The following is a 19,460-nucleotide window of genomic DNA, read 5'->3' as shown; positions in this document are numbered from 1 at the left end:
TCTACATTTCATGTTATATGTCAATGATCTGGATGATGAATTGATGACTTTATAGCCAAGTTTGCGAATGATACATAGGTCGGTGGAGAGGCAGGTAGTGTTAATAAATCAGGGAGTCTGCAGAAGGACTTGGGCAGATTAGAAGAAAGGGAAAGGAAGTGGCAGATGGAATATAATAAAGGGAAGTGTATGGTCATGCACTTTGGTAGAATGAATAAAGACATAGACTATTTTTTAAAGGGGGAGCAGAATCAAAGTGCAAAGGGACTTAGGAATCCTGGTGCATTCGTTTTGAGAGGACTAGAATATAAAAGCAAGAACAAATACGGAGACTTTATAAGGCATTGGTCAGACCACATTTGGAGTATTTTGAGCAGATTGGGACCTCATATCTAAGACAGGATATGCTAATATTGGAGACAGTCAAGAGGATGTTCCCAAGAATAATCCCAGGAATGAAAGTATTAATGTATGAGGAGCGTTTGATGACTCTAGGCCCGTACCCACTGGAGTTTAAAAGAACAAGAAGGATCTCATTGAAAGGCCTAGACAGAATAGATCAGGAAAGGATGTTTCCAGTAATGAGAGTCTAGGACCAGAAGCAGAGACTCAGGAAACAAGGACGTCCCTTTAGAACAGAGATAAGGAAGAATTTCTTAAGCCAGAGGGTGTTGAATCTGTGGAACTCATTGCAACAAACAGCTTTGGAGGTTAGGTTGGTGGGTATATTTACAGCAGAGATTGATAGGTTCTTCATTAGTAAAGGCATCAAAGGTTATGGGGAGAAGGAAGGAGAATGCGACCAAGAAGGAAAATAAATCATGATAGAAAGGCAGAGCAGACTCAATAGGCCGAATGGTCAAATTTTGCTCCTATGTCTTATGTTCTTATGGTTAGTCAAGGGTCATTGTAAACATGGGTACCAATGACATTGGTAGAAAAAGGGAAGAGATTCTGTAGAGTCAATATAGGGAGTTAGGAAGAAGGTTAAAAACCAAGAACTAATGTGTTGTAATCTGTGGATTACTCCCAGTGCCACATGGTTGTGAGGGTAGAAATATGAGGGCAGGATATTGTATTGCTGAGAGGCTGGTGCAGCAGGGGGGCATTCAGGTTCTTGAACAATTGGGATTTCCTCTGGGGAAAAGCTGACCTGTATAAGGGTGACCAATATCCAGGCAGAGAGATTTGCTAGAGTTACTCAGAAAGCTTTAGACTAGTTTGACAGATGAGAAGATGGAGGCAAATATAGATGTTCCACACGGTGGGCTTATTCAGAAAGTCAGAAGGCATGGGATCCAGGGAAGTTTGGCCAGGTGGATTCAGAATTGATTTGCCTGCAGAAGGCAGAGGGTCATGGCGGAGGGAGTACATTCGGATTGGAGAGTTGTGACTAGTGGTGTTCCACAAGGATCGGTTCTGGGACCTCTACTTTTCGTGATTTTTATTAATGACCTGGATGTGGGGGTAGAAGGGTGTGTTGGCAAGTTTGCAGACGACACAAAGGTTGGCGGTGTTGTAGATAGTGTAGAGGATTGTTGAAGATTGCAGGGAGACATTGATAGGTTGCAGAAGTGGGCTGAGAAGTGGCAGATGGAGTTCAACCCAGAGAAGTGTGAAGTAGTACACTTTGGTAGGACAAACTCCAAGGCAGAGTACAAAGTAAATGGCAGGATACTTGGTAGTGTGGAGGAGCAGAGGGATCTGGGGGTAGATGTCCACAGATCCCTGAAAGTTGCCTCACAGGTAGATAGGGTAGTTAAGAAAGCTTATGGGGTGTTAGCTTTCATAAGTCGAGGGATACAGTTTAAGAGCCGCGATGTAATGATGCAACTCTATAAAACTCTGGTTAGGCCACACTTGGAGTACTGTGTACAGCTCTGGTCACCTCATTATAGGAAGGATGAGGCAGGATTGGAAAGGGTACAGAGGAGCTTTACCAGGATGCTGCCTGGTTTAGAGAGTATGGATTATGATCAGAGATTAAGGGAGCTAGGGCTTTACTCTTTGGAGAGAGGGGTGATGAGAGGAAACATGATAAAGGTATACAAGATATTAAGAGGAATAGATAGAGTGGATAGCCAGCGCCTCTTCCCCAGGGCACCACTGCTCAATACAAGGGGACATGCCTTTAAGGTAAGGGGTGGGAAGTTCAAGGGGGATATTGGAGGAAGGTTTTTTACTCAGAGAGTGGTTGGTGCGTGGAATACACTGCCTGAGTCAGTGGTGGAGGCAGATACACTAGTGAAATTTAAGAGACTACTAGACAGGTATATGGAGGAATTTAAGGTGAGAATTTAAGATTTAATATGGAGGCAGGGTTTGAGGGTCAGTACAACAATGTGGGCGAAGGCCTGTACTGTGCTGTACTATTCTATGTTCTATGTTAAAGTGAGCAAGTCCAATCGGCAGGACAGGACAGGAGTGAAGAAAGCATGAAAGGCTAAAACTGCCTTTATTTTAACAAAAGAAGCATGGCAGGTAAGGTTGACGAACCCAGGGTATGGATAGCGTTCACTGGATCCCAGTTGCCTGAATCTGACATATATATCCTTTTCCCTCACCCGAGCCTCAATATCCCTCATCAGCCAGCTTTCCATAATCTTGCCAGCCTTGTCCTTCACTCTAGAAGGAATATGTTGTCCTTGAACAGTCCCTATCTCACTTTTAAAATCCTCCCATCTGCCAGACAACTCTTTACTTGCAAACATCATCTGCTTATCAACTATTCCAAGTTTTTGTCTAATGCCTTCAGAATTTGATCTTCTCAATTTAGGGCAATTTGTGAACCAGTCCTATCTTTCTCCATAACTAATTAAAAACTAATAGAATCGCTGGTCCCAATGTATTCTCCAACTGCCACATTAACCTCTTGCCCAGCTTCATTTTCCTAGAGAAGTGTCGAGTATTGCTCTGTGTCTAGTAGACCCATCAATGATTGTTTTAGAAAACTTTCTTAGGCACACTAAACAAATTTTCTGCCCCATCTTATCCCTTAACAACAGACCCAATCTGTCGTGTCTGTGCAACTACATATCAATGAAATAAAAGCACACATTGCAGTGACAGAGAGAGCGAGGGAGCAATGCACATGTGTAGACAACAGATCAATGCGCATTCAACAGATAAACACGTAGTGCTAAGGGGGGGGGGTCACTGCTTTAAAAGAAATAGATCCATATATTACACATCTTCCCTCTTTAGATTAATGCAACGTAAAACAGTATATGTACAAAACGTTCAATTTCCCTTTCATAAACCATTTTCCAAACAAACATGCTTTCACAATAATGGTCCATAACTAACTTCACTATAGTAAAGATTCAGTCTTTTGGGTGGTACTCTGTTTCTTTCGGGATAGTGCCTCTGGACCCATGGATTGGCAACAGGCTTGGTAGGTGTCTTGCCAACCATTCCCATGGGAGGGGATTCTAGGCCAAGAGGGCACGACTTCAGGATTGAAGGACATCCCTTTCAGAACTGAGATGGGGAGAAATTACTTTAGTCAGAGGGTGGTAAATCTGTGGAATTGTTGCCACGAGCAGCTGTGGAGGCCAAGTTATTGAGTGTATTTAAGGCAGAGATAGATAGTTTTTTGATTAGCCAGGGCATCAAAGGGTATGGGGTGAAAGCAGGGGAGTGGGGATGACTGGAAGAATTGGATCAGCCCATGATTGAATGGCAGAGAAGATTCAACGGGCCGAATGGCCTACTTCTGCTTCTCTATCTTATGGTCTTATAACATTCTCGTACCGCCTCTGGACCTGTGGAGTGGAAACAGGTTTGGTAGGTGCTTTGTCTAAGACAGTGTTCTCGGTTGCTGGTGTCACATTGCTGTTAGTGACATGACCATGGCTGTAATGTGTCCGCCTTGTCGGATGCAATCAACTCAGGTGTATTCTTTGGTTGAGTATCCAGTATCTCGTCCACATGACATCTCCGTGCACGATCTCCAACATCCACTGTGTACATCAGTTGTCTAGTTCTTGGGTGTCCCCTTATCTCCTTGGTAATCACGCACTAGAACTTCCTGTCCAATCTCAAAGCTCCTTGCTGATTCACTTGGCAACTGGTTGAACTATTTAATCTGCACTTCCCTCTGTAGGTCTGTTTTCAGAAAGTCTATGCGAGATCTCAGATTCCTGCTCATGAACAGCATTGAAGGCATTTGTCATCACATGATCAGAGTTCCGATACACAAAAAGGAAGCTGTCCACCTTGTGCTGTAGAGAAATGTCCTCCTTGTCCCTTGCTTTAATGGACTTCTTGCATGTTTGGATAAACCTTTCAGCTAACCCTTTCATTGCTGGGTGGTGAGGAGCTGACTTGAAATGCCTGATGCTATTTTTCTTCATTAACATTCAGAATTATTCTGATGTGTGTTGTGGTCTGTTGTCACTCCCAATTTGTTCTGGTAAGCCATTTCTGGTGAAGATAGTGCTCAGGGCAGAGACAGTCTTTGCTGAAGTGGTTGACTTCATTGATATAACCTCCGGCCACTTCGAATGAGCATCCACAGCAATCAGAAACATGGAGTCCATGAATAACTCAGCAAAGATAATATGTAGTCTTTGCCATGGTGACAATGGACACTCCTATAATGTTATGGTGCCTGTGGGGATGCACTTTGAACTTCTTGGCATCCCAAACAGCTTTTGACCAAGTCTTCAATCTGTTTATCTATTCCCTGCCACCACACATTGCTCCGGTGAGTCTCTTCATCTTGATTGTACCCAGGTGTCCTTCATGCACAATCTCCAACACTCTGATATGTAGTTTAGAGGGAACCACAACACGAGATCCACACATCAGCGTTCTTTGACATACCAACAGTTCGTCTCATCTCACTGAGAACTTTGAAAACATAGGGTTACCGTTAACTGGCCATCCTTGCATGGTGATTTCATACACTTCTGACAATGTCTGGTCATTCCTTGTTTCCCTTTATATCTCAGAATTTGTTACTGGCAACTGGTCCATAAATACAGTGTGGAACACTTCTGCTGGGTCACAGTTGCTGTGTTGTTTGGTACCCTTGAACTCTGTGTCGTAAGAGTGGGCTCCTGGGAACAATGCCCAACATTGGAGTTCCCCGTCTGGGACTGAAAATAGACAAAAGGGGCTGGTGATCTGTCACTAGTGTAAAATTTTGTCTGTAGAGGTAGTGATGGAACCTCTTTATTCCACAGACTAGACTAAGGGCCTCTCAGTCAATCTGTGTGTAGTTGCATTCTGTGCTTGTCAGTGATCTTGAAGCAAATGCAATCAGACTTTTAGATCTATCTTTCATAATGTGTGACAAACGGCCCCAATGCCACAAGGGGACACATCACATGCCAGTCTGATGGGCAGTGATGGGTCATAATGGGTGAACAGTTCATCTGATGTTATTCATCTCTGTTTCCTTAATAGTCATAGTCATAGTCATACTTTATTGATCCTGGGGGAAATTGGTTTTCGTTACAGTTGCACCATAAATAATAAATAGTAATAAAACCATAAATAGTTAAATAGTAATATGTAAATTATGCCAGGGAATAAGTCCAGGACCAGTCTATTTGCTCAGGGTGTCTGACCCTCCAAGAGAGGAGTTGTAAAGTTTGATGGCCACAGCCAGGAATGACTTCCTATGGTGCTCTGTGTTGCATCTCGGTGGAATGAGTCTCTGGCTGAATGTACTCCTGTGCCCAACCGGTACATGTAGTGGATGGGAGACATTGTCCAAGATGGCATGCAACTTGGACAGCATCCTCTTTTCAGACACCACCGTCAGAGAGTCCAGTCCATCCCCACAACATCACTGGCCTTACGAATGAGTTTGTTGATTCTGTTGGTGTCTGCTACCCTCAGCCTGCTGCCCCAGTACACAACAGCAAACATGATAGCACTGGCCACCACAGACTCGTAGAACATCCTCAGCATCGTCCAGCAGATGTTAAAGGACCTTAGTCTCCTCAGGAAATAGAGACGGCTCTGACCCTTCTTGTAGACACCCTCAGTGTTCTTTAACCAGTCCAGTTTATTGTCAACCTGTATCCCTAGGTATTTGTAATCCTCCACCATGGATGGAAACAGGGGTCACCAGTACCTTAGCTCTCCTCAGGTCTACCACCAGCTCCTTAGTCTTTTTCACATTAAGCTGCAGATAATTCTGCTCACACCATGTGACAAAGTTTCCTACCATAGCCCTGTACTCAGCCTCATCTCCCTTGCTGATGCACCCAACTATGGCAGAGCCATCAGAAAACTTCTTAAGTTGACAAGACCCTGTGCAGTAGTGGAAGTCCAAGGTGTAAATGGTGAAGAGAAAGGGAGACAAGACAGTCCCCTGTGGAGCCCCAGTGCTGTTGATCACTCTGTCGGACACACAGTGTTGCAAGCACATGTACTGTGGTCTGCCAGTCAGGTAATCAAGAATCCATGACACCAGGAAAGCATCCACCTGCATCGCTGTCAGCTTCTCCCCCAGCAGAGTAGGGCGGATGGTGTTGAACGCACTGGAGAAGTCAAAAAACATGACCCTCGCAGTGCTCGCTGGCTTGTCCAGGTGGGCGTAGACATGGCTCAGCAGGTAGACGATGGCATCCTCAACTCCTAGTCGGGGCTGGTAGGCGGACTGGAGGGGATCTAAGTGTGGCCTGACCATAGGCCGGAGCAGCTCCAGAACAAGTCTCTCCAGGGTCTTCATGATGTGGGAGGTCAATGCCACCGGTCTGTAGTCATTGAGGCCGCTGGGGCGCGGCGTCTTCGGCACAGGGACAAGGCAGGACGTCTTCCACAGCACAGGAACCCTCAGGAGCCTCAGGCTCAGGTTGAATACATGGCGAAGTACTCCACATAGCTGAGGGGCACAGGCTTTGAGCACCCTGGTACTGACACCATCCGGTCCTGCAGCCTTGCTTGGGTTGAGACGTTTCAGCTGTCTTCTCACCTATTCAGCTGTGAAGCCCACCGTGGTGGTTTCGTGTGGAGAAGGGGTATAGTCATGAGAGCAGGGTGGGGGACTGTGAGGAGGGGTAGGAGGGGAGAATGGAATATGTGTTGGTTGGGGGCCGACAACAGATGACTCATGTGGGGGATGGGCAGGGGCCATAATGTCAATTCTGTTAAAGAACAGGTTAAGTTCGTTGGCCCTGTCCACACTGCCTTCAGCTCCTCTGTTGCTAGTTTGCCGGAACCCAGTGATGGTCCTCATCCCCCTCCAGACCTCCCTCATGTTGTTCTGCTGGAGGTTCCACTCAAGCTTCCTCCTGTACCTGTTTTTAGCCTCCCTGATCCTGGCTTTCAGGTCCCTCTGTACTGCCCTCAGCTCTTCCCTATTTCCATCTCTAAACGCCCTCTTTTTAGCGTTCAGTATGTCCTTAATGTCCTTTGTTACCCATGGCTTGTTATTTGAATAACAAAGGACAGTTCTTGTCGGAACATTGCAGTCCACACAGAAGTTGATGTAATCAGTGATGCACTCTGTGAGCCCATCAATATCCTCTCCATGTGGCTCACAGAGTGCCTGCCAGTCTGTCACCTCAAAACAACCCGAGTGCCTCATAAGCCTCCTCCGACCATTTTCTCACTGTCCTCAAGGTTGCAGGTTTACTCTTCACCAGAGGCACATAGCAGGGTTTTAGATGCACCAGGTTGTGATCTGACCTTCCCAGTGGGGGGAGGGGAGAGGAGCTGTATGCATCCTTAACGTTAGCGTACATCAAATCCAGAGTCCTCTCCCCTCTGGTTGTACAGCTCACATACTGTGTGAAGTTGGGCAGTGTTCTAGCCATGGTAACATGCTAAATGCTCTTCCACATCTTTCTGACCATTCCCACTTTGCTCCTGTCTGCAAAAGTGCATTGAATAGGTGCAGCACTGTAGCAATATTTGGGAGAAACCAGTGATAGTAATTTACAAGGCCCAAGTATGATCTGTGGCGTGTGGCCAAGTGGTTAAGGCGTTGGACTAGCGATCTGAAGGTCGTGAGTTCGAGCCCCAGACGAGGCAGTGTGTTGTGACCTTGAGCAAGGCACTTAACCATACACTGCTCCAGTCCACCCAGCTGAAAATAGGTACTGCCAAAATGCTGGGGGTTAACCTCGCGATAGACTGGCGTCCCATCCTGGGGTGGGGGGGGGGGGAGTCTCGTACTCTCAGTCGCTTCGCGCCACGGAAACTGGCATAAGCACTGGCCTGATGAGCCTATAAGGCTCAGGACAGACTTTAACTAAGTATAACCTGAGTTGTGACAGTTTCCGGTTTGGGTGCCTGTAGCACTGCTTCAGTCTTCTCTTGTGACTTACGTAAGCCATGCTTGTCAATGACATGTCCACAATATGAAATTTCATTCTTGAAAAACTCACATTTCTCTCTCTTTGCATGCAGACCATACTCAGTCAGCCTGTTAAGCACTTTACCAAGGTTCTGGAGGTGCTCTTCATCATTCTTGCCAGTCACGATCATGTCATCAAGGTAACATCGTGTTCCTGGGATATCTTGGAGCATTTGGTCCATTACTCTTTGCCAAATTGCTGGAGCTGACGTGACACCAAAGACAAGATGATTATATTGGAATATATGAGTTTTGATGGTGAGGAACCTCCTGCTTGATTCCTCAATCTCTATTTGCAGATAGGCTTGTGACAAGTCAATCTTTGAAAACCTGTCCCCGCCTGCCAAAGATGCAAAAATGTCTTCTATTTGTGGCAGGGTATACTGCACAGTATGCAACACCGGGTTGACACTCACTTTGAAATCCCCACATATGTGAACAACTCTGGTCTTCCCTTTGTTGATGACTGGGACAATTGGCATGGTCCAATCTCTCCACTCAACCTTGGAGAAAATTCCAGAAGCCTCCAAGCTCAGCATCACTTTATGATGTAGCTTGTAAGGCACTGGACACGCTTTATGGAATCTTGGGGTTGCTGCCTCATTCAATTCAATTCTGGCCTTCATACCTTTGAGTTTTCCAATCCCCTTCTCAAACACCTTCTCCATAGAACCATAGAACCATAGAAACTACAGAACAGAAACAGGCCCTTTGGCCCTTCTTGGCTGTGCCGAACCATTTTCTGCCTAGTCCCACTGACCTGCACACGGACCATATCCCTCCATACACCTCCCATCCATGTATCTGTCCAATTTATTCTTAAATGTTAAAAAAGAACCCGCATTTACCACCTCGTCTGGCAGCTCATTCCATACTCCCACCACTCTCTGTGTGAAGAAGCCCCCCCTTAATGTTCCCTTTAAACTTTTCCCCCCTCACCCTTAACCCATGTCCTCTGGTTTTTTTCTCCCCTTGCCTCAGTGGAAAAAGCCTGCTTGCATTCACTCTATCTATACCCATCATAATTTTATATCTCCCCTCATTCTTCTACGCTCCAGGGAATAAAGTCCTAACCTATTCAACCTTTCTCTGTAACTGAGTTTCTCAAGTCCCGGCAACATCCTTGTAAACCTTCTCTGCACTCTTTCAACCTTATTTATATCCTTCCTATAATTTGGTGACCAAAACTGAACACAATACTCCAGATTCGGCCTCACCAATGCCTTATACAACCTCATCATAACATTCCACCTCTTATACTCAATACTTTGATTAATAAAGGCCAATGTACCAAAAGCTCTCTTTATGACCCTATCTACCTCTGATGACACTTTTAGGGAATTTTGTATCTGTATTCCCAGATCCCTCTGTTCCACTGCATTCCTCAGTGCCTTACCATTAACCCTGTATGTTCTACGTTGGTTTGTCCTTCCAACGTGCAATACCTCACACTTGTCAGTATTAAACTCCATCTGACATTTTTCAGCCCATTTTTCCAGCTGGTCCAAGTCCCTCTGCAGGCTCTGAAAACCTTCCTCACTGTCTACTACATCTCTAATTTTTGTATCATCAGCAAACTTGCTGATCCAATTTACCACATTATCATCCAGATCATTGATATAGATGACAAATAACAATGGACCCAGCACTGATCCCTGTGGCACACCACTAGTCACAGGCCTCCACTCAGAGAAGCAATTCTCTACCACCACTCTCTGGCTTCTTCCATCGAGCCAATGTCTAATCCAATTTACCACCTCTCCACGTATACCTAGCAACTGAATTTTCCTAACTAACCTCCCATGCGGGATCTTGTCAAAGGCCTTACTGAAGTCCATGTAGTCAATATCCACTGCCTTCCCTTCATCCACTTTCCTGGTAACCTCCTTGAAAAACTCCAACAGATTGGTCAAACATGACCTACCACGCACAAAGCCATGTTGACTCTCCCTAATAAGCCCCTGTCTATCCAAATGCTTGTAGGTTCTGTCCCTTAGTACTCCCTCCAATAACTTACCTACTACTGACGTTAAACTCACCGGCTTATAATTTCCCGGATTACTTTTCGATCCTTTTTTAAACAACGGAACAACATGAGCCACTCTCCAATCCTCCGGCACTTCACCCGTAGACAGCAACATTTTAAATACTTCTGGCAGGGCCTCCGCAATTTCAACACTAGTCTCCTTCAAGGTCCGAGGGAACACCCTGTCAGGTCCCGGGGATTTATCCACTTTAATTTTCCTCAAGACAGCAAGCACCTCCTCCTTTTCAATCTGTACAGTTTCCATGGTCTCACTACTTGATTCCCTCAATTCCATAGATTTCATGCCAGCTTCCTTAGTAAATACAGACGCAAAAATCCTATTTAAGATCTCCCCCATTTCCTTTGGTTCCGCACAAAGCCGACCACTCTGATCTTCAAGAGGACCAATTTTATCCCTTACAATCCTTTTGCTCTTAATATACTTGTAAAAGCTCTTTGGATTATCCTTCTCATTAGCATTAAGCAGCTCTAACAGTCTCTAGTTAGTACTACCATTTGGGTTGCCGTTACTTGTTGATGCCACCATGAGAGCTTTGACTGAGTGCCAGTTTAGTTGGATTTTTCTCAACCATTCATGTCTGAAAAGTATTGGCCGTCCATTTTTCAATACATCAAGCTCTAACTGCGGTGTTTGGCCTCCATGCGTCACATTCACCTATTTGCCTTTGGGGACACTTTTTCGCCTGTGTAGGCTTTAGTATCACTGAAGGTCTTCTCTAATAGCATCTTAGAAAACATTCTATTGTAGTCAGCCTCTGGAATTATGGACAAAGCTAACCCTGTATCCAGCTCTATTTTTAGTTTTGCACCACACAAATCTATGGTGATCCATATAATATTGTGATCTGCTTCGGTAATACTATGCAGCTCTAGGCATGACAGCTCCCCTTTGCCAGACTCTGTGTTGTCACATTTACTTTCGGTCACTTTATGCATCTGCTTAGTTTTGTGTTTGAGACTTTTCACTTGGTTGCACTTTTTGTCTGCCTTGCACACTCTCTCTCTATGTGACCTTGTCTGTGACACTTTCTCATACTCTTTCTTTGAACCAACAGTCATTTGCATCATGGGATGATTTACCACATTGAAGACATTTTTGGCTTTTTGCAGCATTCGAGGATATTTTGAGCACTTCACGTTCTAACCTCCTCTTCTGTAATTCTGTTGTATTCTTTGTTGCAGTCTCTAACGATATTGCAATGGTCAATGCCTGTTCTAAGGTTAGGTCTCTTTCTGAAAATAGCCTCTTTTGGGTGCTTTGGCTATGCATGCCACATACAAGCCTGTCCCTTAATGCATCAGAAGTTCCATCTCTTAAGTCACAATACTGGAAAAGTTTGGGTAGTTCTACAGTATATTCAGAAATGCTTTATGTTTGACTGGTTCCTTTTGTAAAATCTAAATCTCTCAGCTATTACCAGCAGTTTAGGGCTCAAGTGATTTTGTAAAATTGTAACAATTTTGACAAATGTCCTGCTTGCTGGCTTTTCAGAGGTTACCAGGTTGCGTAAGAGACTAATCCTAGTACTCATTAAGCTAAGAAGCGTGGGGCATTTCTTTTGTTCCTCCATGTTGTTCGCATTATAATATAGTTCCACCCTCTTGATATATGACTCCCAGCCTTCGTTAGTGCTATCAAATTCATCAACTTTCCTGGCCAAAGCCATTGCCATGTTATTTTCACTTTAAATTTTGCAAGTTGCACGCCTTTCATTGTGTACTATGCTGTACTTATGCAGCCCTTTGTTACTGTCCGTGACGGCTTCCATATTGTTTAACTTTTTCCTCTCGCTGTTTTGTCCCGTAACTGTCGGTGCAGTTCATAATATTTTCTGACATTCAGGTTCACTCTTGTCACCAGTTTTTTGTGTCTGCGCAACTACATATTGATTAAATAAAAACACACACACTGGAGATGGTTTCAACTGATGTATTCACATTACAGCAAGAGAGAGAGAGAGGAAGCAATGTGCATGCATAGACGACAGAGCAATGCACATGCACAGACAACAGATCAATACGTAGTGATAAGGGGGGCTATTGCTCTAAAAGAAATAGATCCATAGATTACACAATCAGTATTATGGTCAATAAAAAATCTCCTACCATTACAACCCTATTATCCCTGCATTTATCTGCAATCTCTGTCATATTTGCTCCTTGAATTCCCAGTGGTTAAAGGAAGGGGGGATTACAGTAGAGCAGTGGATGTTGTCAACATAGATTTTAGTAAGGCATTCAACAAGGTCCCTTGTGGTTGGCTCAGTCAGAAGAATAAGATGCATAGGATCCCTGGTGTCTTGGCCATTTGGATTTAAAATTGGCTTGCCCTAGAAGACAGAGGTTAGTGGGCAATGGTTCTTATTCGAGCTGGAGGTTCATGGCAGACTGTCCTCTGAAGAGATCTGTACTGAGTTCTCTGCTGTTTGTGACATACTCTATATCGATGACCTGGATGAACGTATGGATGGGCTTAGACCATAAGACATAGGACCAGAATCCATCATTTCATCGCAGCGGATTTATTATCCCTCTCAACCCCATTTCCCTGCTTTCTCCCTGTAACCTTTAACACTTTTACTAACTAGGAATCAACCAACTTCCACTTTAAATATACCCAATGACTTGGCCTCCACAGCTATTTGTAGAAATAAATTCCACAAATTCACCACTCTCTGGCAGAGGAAATTCCTCCTCATTTGTTATAAGAGGGCATCATTCTATTCTGAGACTGTGCCCTCTAATCCTTGATTCCCCACTGTAGGAAGCTTTTCCTTTCGTAACTTTTCCAGTGAAAGTGTTATTGTCTAGCTATATCCAGCAGTAGATAGAGTGTATTTTAATATAAAGTAAGACAACAGCTTAATGCTTGTTAAAATATTCTATCATAGGAATATTAATTTAACTGGATCGGGAGAGGATTGTTGTGGTTAGCATTTATTGCCCATCCCGAGTTAAACTTTGACAACTAGTAGGTTTGTTAGACCAATTCAGAAGGCATTTTAAGAATCAATCACAATGTTGAGACTTCAGTTGCTTATGAGACAAACCAGATAAGGATTGCAGATTTTCTCCTCTGAAGAACTTTAATGAACCAGATGGGACTTTACAATAATTCAGTAGTTTTTTTTGGTTATTGTTACTAAAACTAGTGGTTGCTGCTATTCCAAATTCAACATTATTCACTGACTACAAATTCAACAACTACTATGGTAAGATCTGAATTCAGGCCTATAGATTGAAGTCACTTAACTTAATCACTTATATCCTATAACTATTAACAATAGGACACAATTTTTAAATGCAATAATTACAAAATATACAGTATGCATTGTTTCTTTTCCCACTAATAATAAGGATATAATCACTGTGTGAATTTACAGTATGCTTATTTCAGTATACCCTTCTTAAACTTCTAATATACAGAAATAATTTTACAACATAATTTGATGTTTAAATGCCATGTAACCTTATCAGATAATCTTCTATTGTCTTTCTAGATAAGTGATTACCTGGTGCTTTTTATACTCATACAATTCCTTGGCTTCTTCCTCAGTTAATTGTGCTGTTTCTTCTGCCATAATTTGTAATCCTGTCTCACTAATCTTTGCAGAGAAAAAAAAACAAATAATTGTTTATTAATAAGCAGTAGAATTACAGGATAACTGGATTATGTTGTACAGAGAAAGCAAGAGGAACAAGAGTTAATCAGGCTGCAAAGGGATATAAGTCGGTTAATTTGTGGGTAAAGATCTGGCTAATTCAGTATAATGTTGGAAAATGTGAAAATGCTCACTTGGTAGGAAAAAAATATCTGCAAAAAACATTTATCAAAATAGTCAGAAGTTTGAGGTACCATAGGATCTGGGTATCCTAACATGTGATTCTCAAAAAAATCTAGCATGCAGGTACCAAATAGGAAAGCTAACAGAATGTTAATACTTAATGGAAGAGAAACTGAATACAAAAATAACAAGGTTATTAAAGTTCAAAGTACATTTATTATCTAAGTATGTATAAATTATACAACCTAGAGATTCTTCTCCTTATAGACAGCCACAAAGCAAGAAATCTGAAAGAACCCAATTTTAAAAAAAGACCAACACCCAATGTGCAGAGAGAGAGAAAAAAAACACAAATCATACAAACAATAAAAGTAAGCGATAGCATTAAGAACCAAATTGAGTCCATAGACGCAGAACCCAGAGCAGCCAGAGTAGGCCCATAGCCCCAGTTTCAGTTCATCAGACAGTGGGGCAAATCACCGCAAAGCTTGCAGATCCGAGCCCTGGAGAAACTGGAGCAGTCTCACAGCCTTAGTGCTATGGAGAGAGGAGAAAACGTCACAGAAGAGTGAGCAGAATTGACCTAATCTTCGCCTCCATTCCTGACACCCTGCCTTTTCAGTCTATCTGGGCCAGCACTTAAATCGTCCAAACACCAGATTGTCCCTCACATTAGGACCCCGGCCCAATGCGGCAGTAGCTTCTGGGCCTGCCCATACTCAACCTTTCCAAATCAGCCCGGCACTTAGACCGATCCAACCTCACTCCTGGTTTCAGTGGATGGGCTCTGGAACTCCTCCACTCCAACTCCTCTCCGATTCGTTACCTCCAACTCTGTCTTGAACATGCCTCAACCTTGCTCCAACCACTTCTCCTCAAACACTCCGACTTTGCATCGCACCCACACAGTTGAATCCTCAACTCAGCCTCGCCTCTTCATTGTTTGTGTTGATAGTTTACCACAATTTACCATAGAAAAAGTGTTATTAATGAAGTATTTAGTTGTAGTTCTTGCCTTATGAATTACTAGTAAGCTGTCACCCAACTTCAGTAGTGGCATCTTAAACCAGAAGAGCATTATTGAAATTACATCGTTAGTAGTGTGTGCAGTATCAGTTTCCTTATAAAAAGAATGGATGTTAACATGTCAGAAGCAGTTCAGAGGTTTACTACACTCATTTCTGAAAAAGGCAAATAGTCTTATGAGAAAAGGTTGACAGGCTGGGTCTGTACCTGCTGGAGTTTCAAAATGTGAGAGGTAACTTCAATGAAACATACAAGTTCCAAATCTATTGGGTATTTCTATATTCTTTTTTGTTGTCGTATTCTCTTCAGAACTTATGACCCTAAGGGTGGATAGGGAAAGGATATTTATCTTGCGGAGAATTTAGAAGTAGGAGTTACTATTTAAAAATTGGAATCAGCTTTTTAAATACTTTTAAGGGAGAGAAAGATAATTTATAAGTAAAGGGGTTAAGGCTACCAATGAAGAGTGAGGTTACAGTTAGGTCAGCCAAGATCTTGTGAATTGACAGGACAGACCTGAGGAGCTGAGTGGCCTATTCTTATTTTTCATTGGCATTTAGTATGTTCCTATATCACTTACCTTTTCTTTGATGTTATTATCAATTCCAGTAATGACTGCATTTGGTTTGATTACCACCACTGTAAAAATTTTGTCTGAAAAGAAATTAAAACTTCTTGTAATCTTGCCAAAACATACATACTATAGTCCTTAGAGTAAGTAAAACCTTTCTTTTGGTTTGATGACAATTCCAGAAGAGTCTATGCCAGCAATCCCAGCAACCATATTATGATAATATCCCTAGGCAATCTCTGCTGCTCCACAGACTTTTGTAGAGAAAATAGAATGGAATGAATGGTGGCCATGCCACCAATAGTATTCAGTACCTAGACAAAGTATTCATCTCCCCTTGGAAGTTATCATGTTTTATTGTTTTACAACTTTGAATCTCAGTGGATTTGGCTTTTTTGACACTGATCAATAGAAAAAGACTCTTTCGTGTCAAAGTGAAAACAGATCTCTAAAAAGATAACTAAATTAATTAGAAATATAAAATTCAAAATAATTGATTGCGTAAGTATTCATCTCTTTTAGTATGGCACAGTAAATCATCATTGATGTAGCCAATTGGTTTTAGAAGTCACATAATTAGTTAAATAGAGATCACCATGTTCAGTCAAGGTGTAGTTCTGAAAGGTCCAACTGCTGGTGAGTCAGTATCCTGGCAAAAACTACGCCATGAAGTCAAAAGAACACTCCAAGCAACTCCATGAAAAGGTTATTGAAAAGCACAAGTCAGGAGATGGATACATGAAAATTTCCAAATCACTGAAAATCACTTGGAGTACAGTTAAGTCAATCGTCAAGAAATGGAAAGATTTACAGCTATAACTCTGACTAGAGCAGACAATCCTCAAAAACTGAGTGACCATGCAAGGAGACTAGTGAGGGAGGCCACTAAGCGACCTACGACTCTGGAGGAATTACAAGCTTCAGTGGCTGAGATGGGAGAGACTGTGCATTCAACAACTTGCCTGGGTGCTTCACCAGTTGCAGCTTCATGGGAGAGTAGCAAAGAGAAAGCCACTGTTGAAAAAAACTCACATGAAATCTCGGCTGCAGTTTGCCAGAAGGCATGTGGGAGACTCTGGAGTCAGATGAAAGAAGGTTCTATGGTCTGATGAGACCAAAATTGAGCTTTTTGGCCATCAGACTAAACAGACTAAACTTGGCATAAGCCAGACACTGCACATCATCAAAACACACCATCCCTACCATGAAGGCTGGTGCTGGCTGCATCATGCTGTGGGGATAATTCACTGCAACAGGCTCTGGAAGGCTTCTGAAGGTAAAGGGTAAAATGAATGCAGAAAAATATAAGGAAATCCTGGAGGAAAACCTGATGCAGTCTGTAAGAGAACTGAAACTTGGAAGAAGATTTGTTTTCCAGCAAGACAATGACCCCAAGCATAAAGCCAAAACTACACAGAAATGGCTTAAAAACAACAAAGTTAATGTCCTGGAGTGGTCAAGTCAGATTCCAGACCTCAATCCTATTGAGAATTTGTGGCTGGACTTGAAAAGGGCTATTCATTCACAATCCCTGTGCATTCTGACAGAGTTTGGGGAAAAACTGCAGTGTCCAGATGTGCAAAGCTGATAGAAAACTATCCACACACACTCAAGGCTGTAAACGGTGCCAAAGGTGCATCTACTAAATACTGACTTGAAGGGATGAATACTTATGCAATCAATTATTTTGTGTTTTATATTTGTAATTAATTTAGATCAGTTTGTAAAGATCTGTTTTCACCTTGACACAAAAGAGTCTTCTTCTGGTAAAGAGTGTCAAAAGAAGCCAAATTAAATCCACTGTGATTCAATGTTGTAAAGCAATAAAACATGAAAACCTCCAGGGGTGGGGGGGGGATACTTTTTATAGCTACTGTATCTTAGATGTCTATGAATAAGAAGATATGTAGCTGATTCTAAGTTTTAGGATTTCTTTGTCTCCTAAATAAATAGCATTATTTCCTCAAGTGTTTTGGTTTAAGGAGATCCCTGTAAAATATGAAAAAAAAGTAACAGTTTTCAGGAGACCATGGCAGGGGCATTACGCTAACATTTTTGGGAAGGACAGAGGATGGGAATCTGAGAGGAGAGTCAAGTAAGAAGAAAGGAAGCTGAAAGTGGAAGGTAGAAGTGAAGCATGCAAAATGGATAAGCAACAGAAATAAATACAGGCAAAAACAATATAAAAAAAAATTAAAAAGCTTAAGATCCTGTATTCAAATGCACACAGACCCTGTATTTAAAGACCCTCTGCTTCTGGGTGCTTGAATTACTATCACAAATAGTCACACACAGTCAGACTTCAGCTCAGTGTTTACCACCATCATACCCCAGAAACTGGTGGGGAAACTGTCCTCATTGGGTCTAAACAGCTCCCTCTGTAACTGGATCCTGGACTTCTTAACAAAGGCCACAGTCAGTCCGTGTGGGCAGCAATGTCTATAGTTCCATTACACTGAGCACTGGTGCCACCCGAGGCTCTGTGCTCAGCCCGCAGCTGTTCACACTGCTGACACATAACTGTGTTGCAGCATTCAGCTCAAACTGTGTCATCAAGTTTATGGATGACACAACAGTGGCTGGTCTCATCAACAACAGTGATGAGTCGGAATACAGGGAGGAAGTGTACTAGTGTGAAAAGAACAAACTAAGTCTAAAAATGGAGAAGGCCAAGGAAGTCATTGTAGACTTCAAGAAGGATCAGATAAACCATCTCCTTCTGTGAACACATGGCTCCTCTGTAGAGAGAGTTAAGTGCACCAAGTTCCTGAGACTTCACATCACATAAGACCTCACCTGGTCCCTCAATATCACCTCTCTGAACAAGAAGACATAGCAGCACCTCCACTTCCTAAGGAGATCGAGGCAAGCGAGGCTTCACCCCCCTCACCCCTCCCTCCCATCTTGACTGAATTTTACAGGAACACCATTGAGAACATCCTGACAAGCTGCATCTCCATCTGGTATGGGAGCAGCTGAGCAGTGGACTGGAAGTCCCAACATTGGACTGTGAGAACGGCTGAGAGGATCATAGGGGTTTCTTTACTATTCACCGGGGACAATGTGTGCACAGCACTCCAAATAAATGAGCCCTTGGTATTATCAAGGATCCCACTCAAATATCCAGAATCCTCTTTTACTTTCTACCAGGAGATTCCAACGCATAAAAACAACAACGGTTAGGAGGATCCGTTTCTTCCCTCGGGCCATTAGGCTTCTGAACTCCCTCCTACATCACGTTCAAAGTGTCACTGGTTAATCTGTCTGTACCTGGCAATATTTAATTTATCACTTTACTTTGTTTATTTATGCATAATTCATCAGTAGATTTTATCCTTACTTTCCTAAGTTATTGTGTGTTTTGTGTAATACTATTCTTTACATCCGGGTCCAGAGAAACTTTGTCTCACCTGATGGTATACATGTACTGTATATAGTTAAATGACAATAAATTTGACTTGACTTGACCTGAAATGGTTATGGGGTAGAGGGCTGCAGTGTGTCGATGGTGAAAGACTGGTCATTCAGCTAACGTTGCACTTTGTCGAAATAATGTAGGAATTTAAATACAGAGAGACCATAATAAGAGTAGAATGGAAAATGAAGGTGAAAATAACTGGAAGCTCAGAATAATCTTTGTGGACCAAATGACAACTGCAGCTTCTTTCAATCCTGTGCAGAAGCACCCACCCCACCCTCCCCCCTCCCCCACAA

The 19,460-nt window shown here is 42.8% G+C and overlaps 1 protein-coding gene across 1 annotated transcript in view; it reads right to left on the bottom strand.

Annotated features, from left to right (window-relative positions):
- LOC140190461 (thioredoxin domain-containing protein 6-like) overlaps nt 1-19,460 on the bottom strand; it is a 93,238-nt gene that overhangs the window by 30,889 nt on the left and 42,889 nt on the right. Inside the window, exons 9-10 of the mRNA XM_072247113.1 lie at nt 15,756-15,829; nt 13,877-13,969 (exon numbers count right to left, since the gene is read on the bottom strand). Of these exons, the coding sequence (XP_072103214.1) occupies nt 13,877-13,969; nt 15,756-15,829 (167 nt within the window). The remainder of the gene's footprint in view (nt 1-13,876; nt 13,970-15,755; nt 15,830-19,460) is intronic.

This window comes from Mobula birostris, chromosome 1, assembly GCF_030028105.1.
Source record: "Mobula birostris isolate sMobBir1 chromosome 1, sMobBir1.hap1, whole genome shotgun sequence".
NCBI lineage: Eukaryota > Metazoa > Chordata > Chondrichthyes > Myliobatiformes > Myliobatidae > Mobula > Mobula birostris.
The sequence above is the reverse complement of the archived record's forward strand: the minus strand, read 5'-3'. Positions and strand labels throughout refer to the sequence as shown.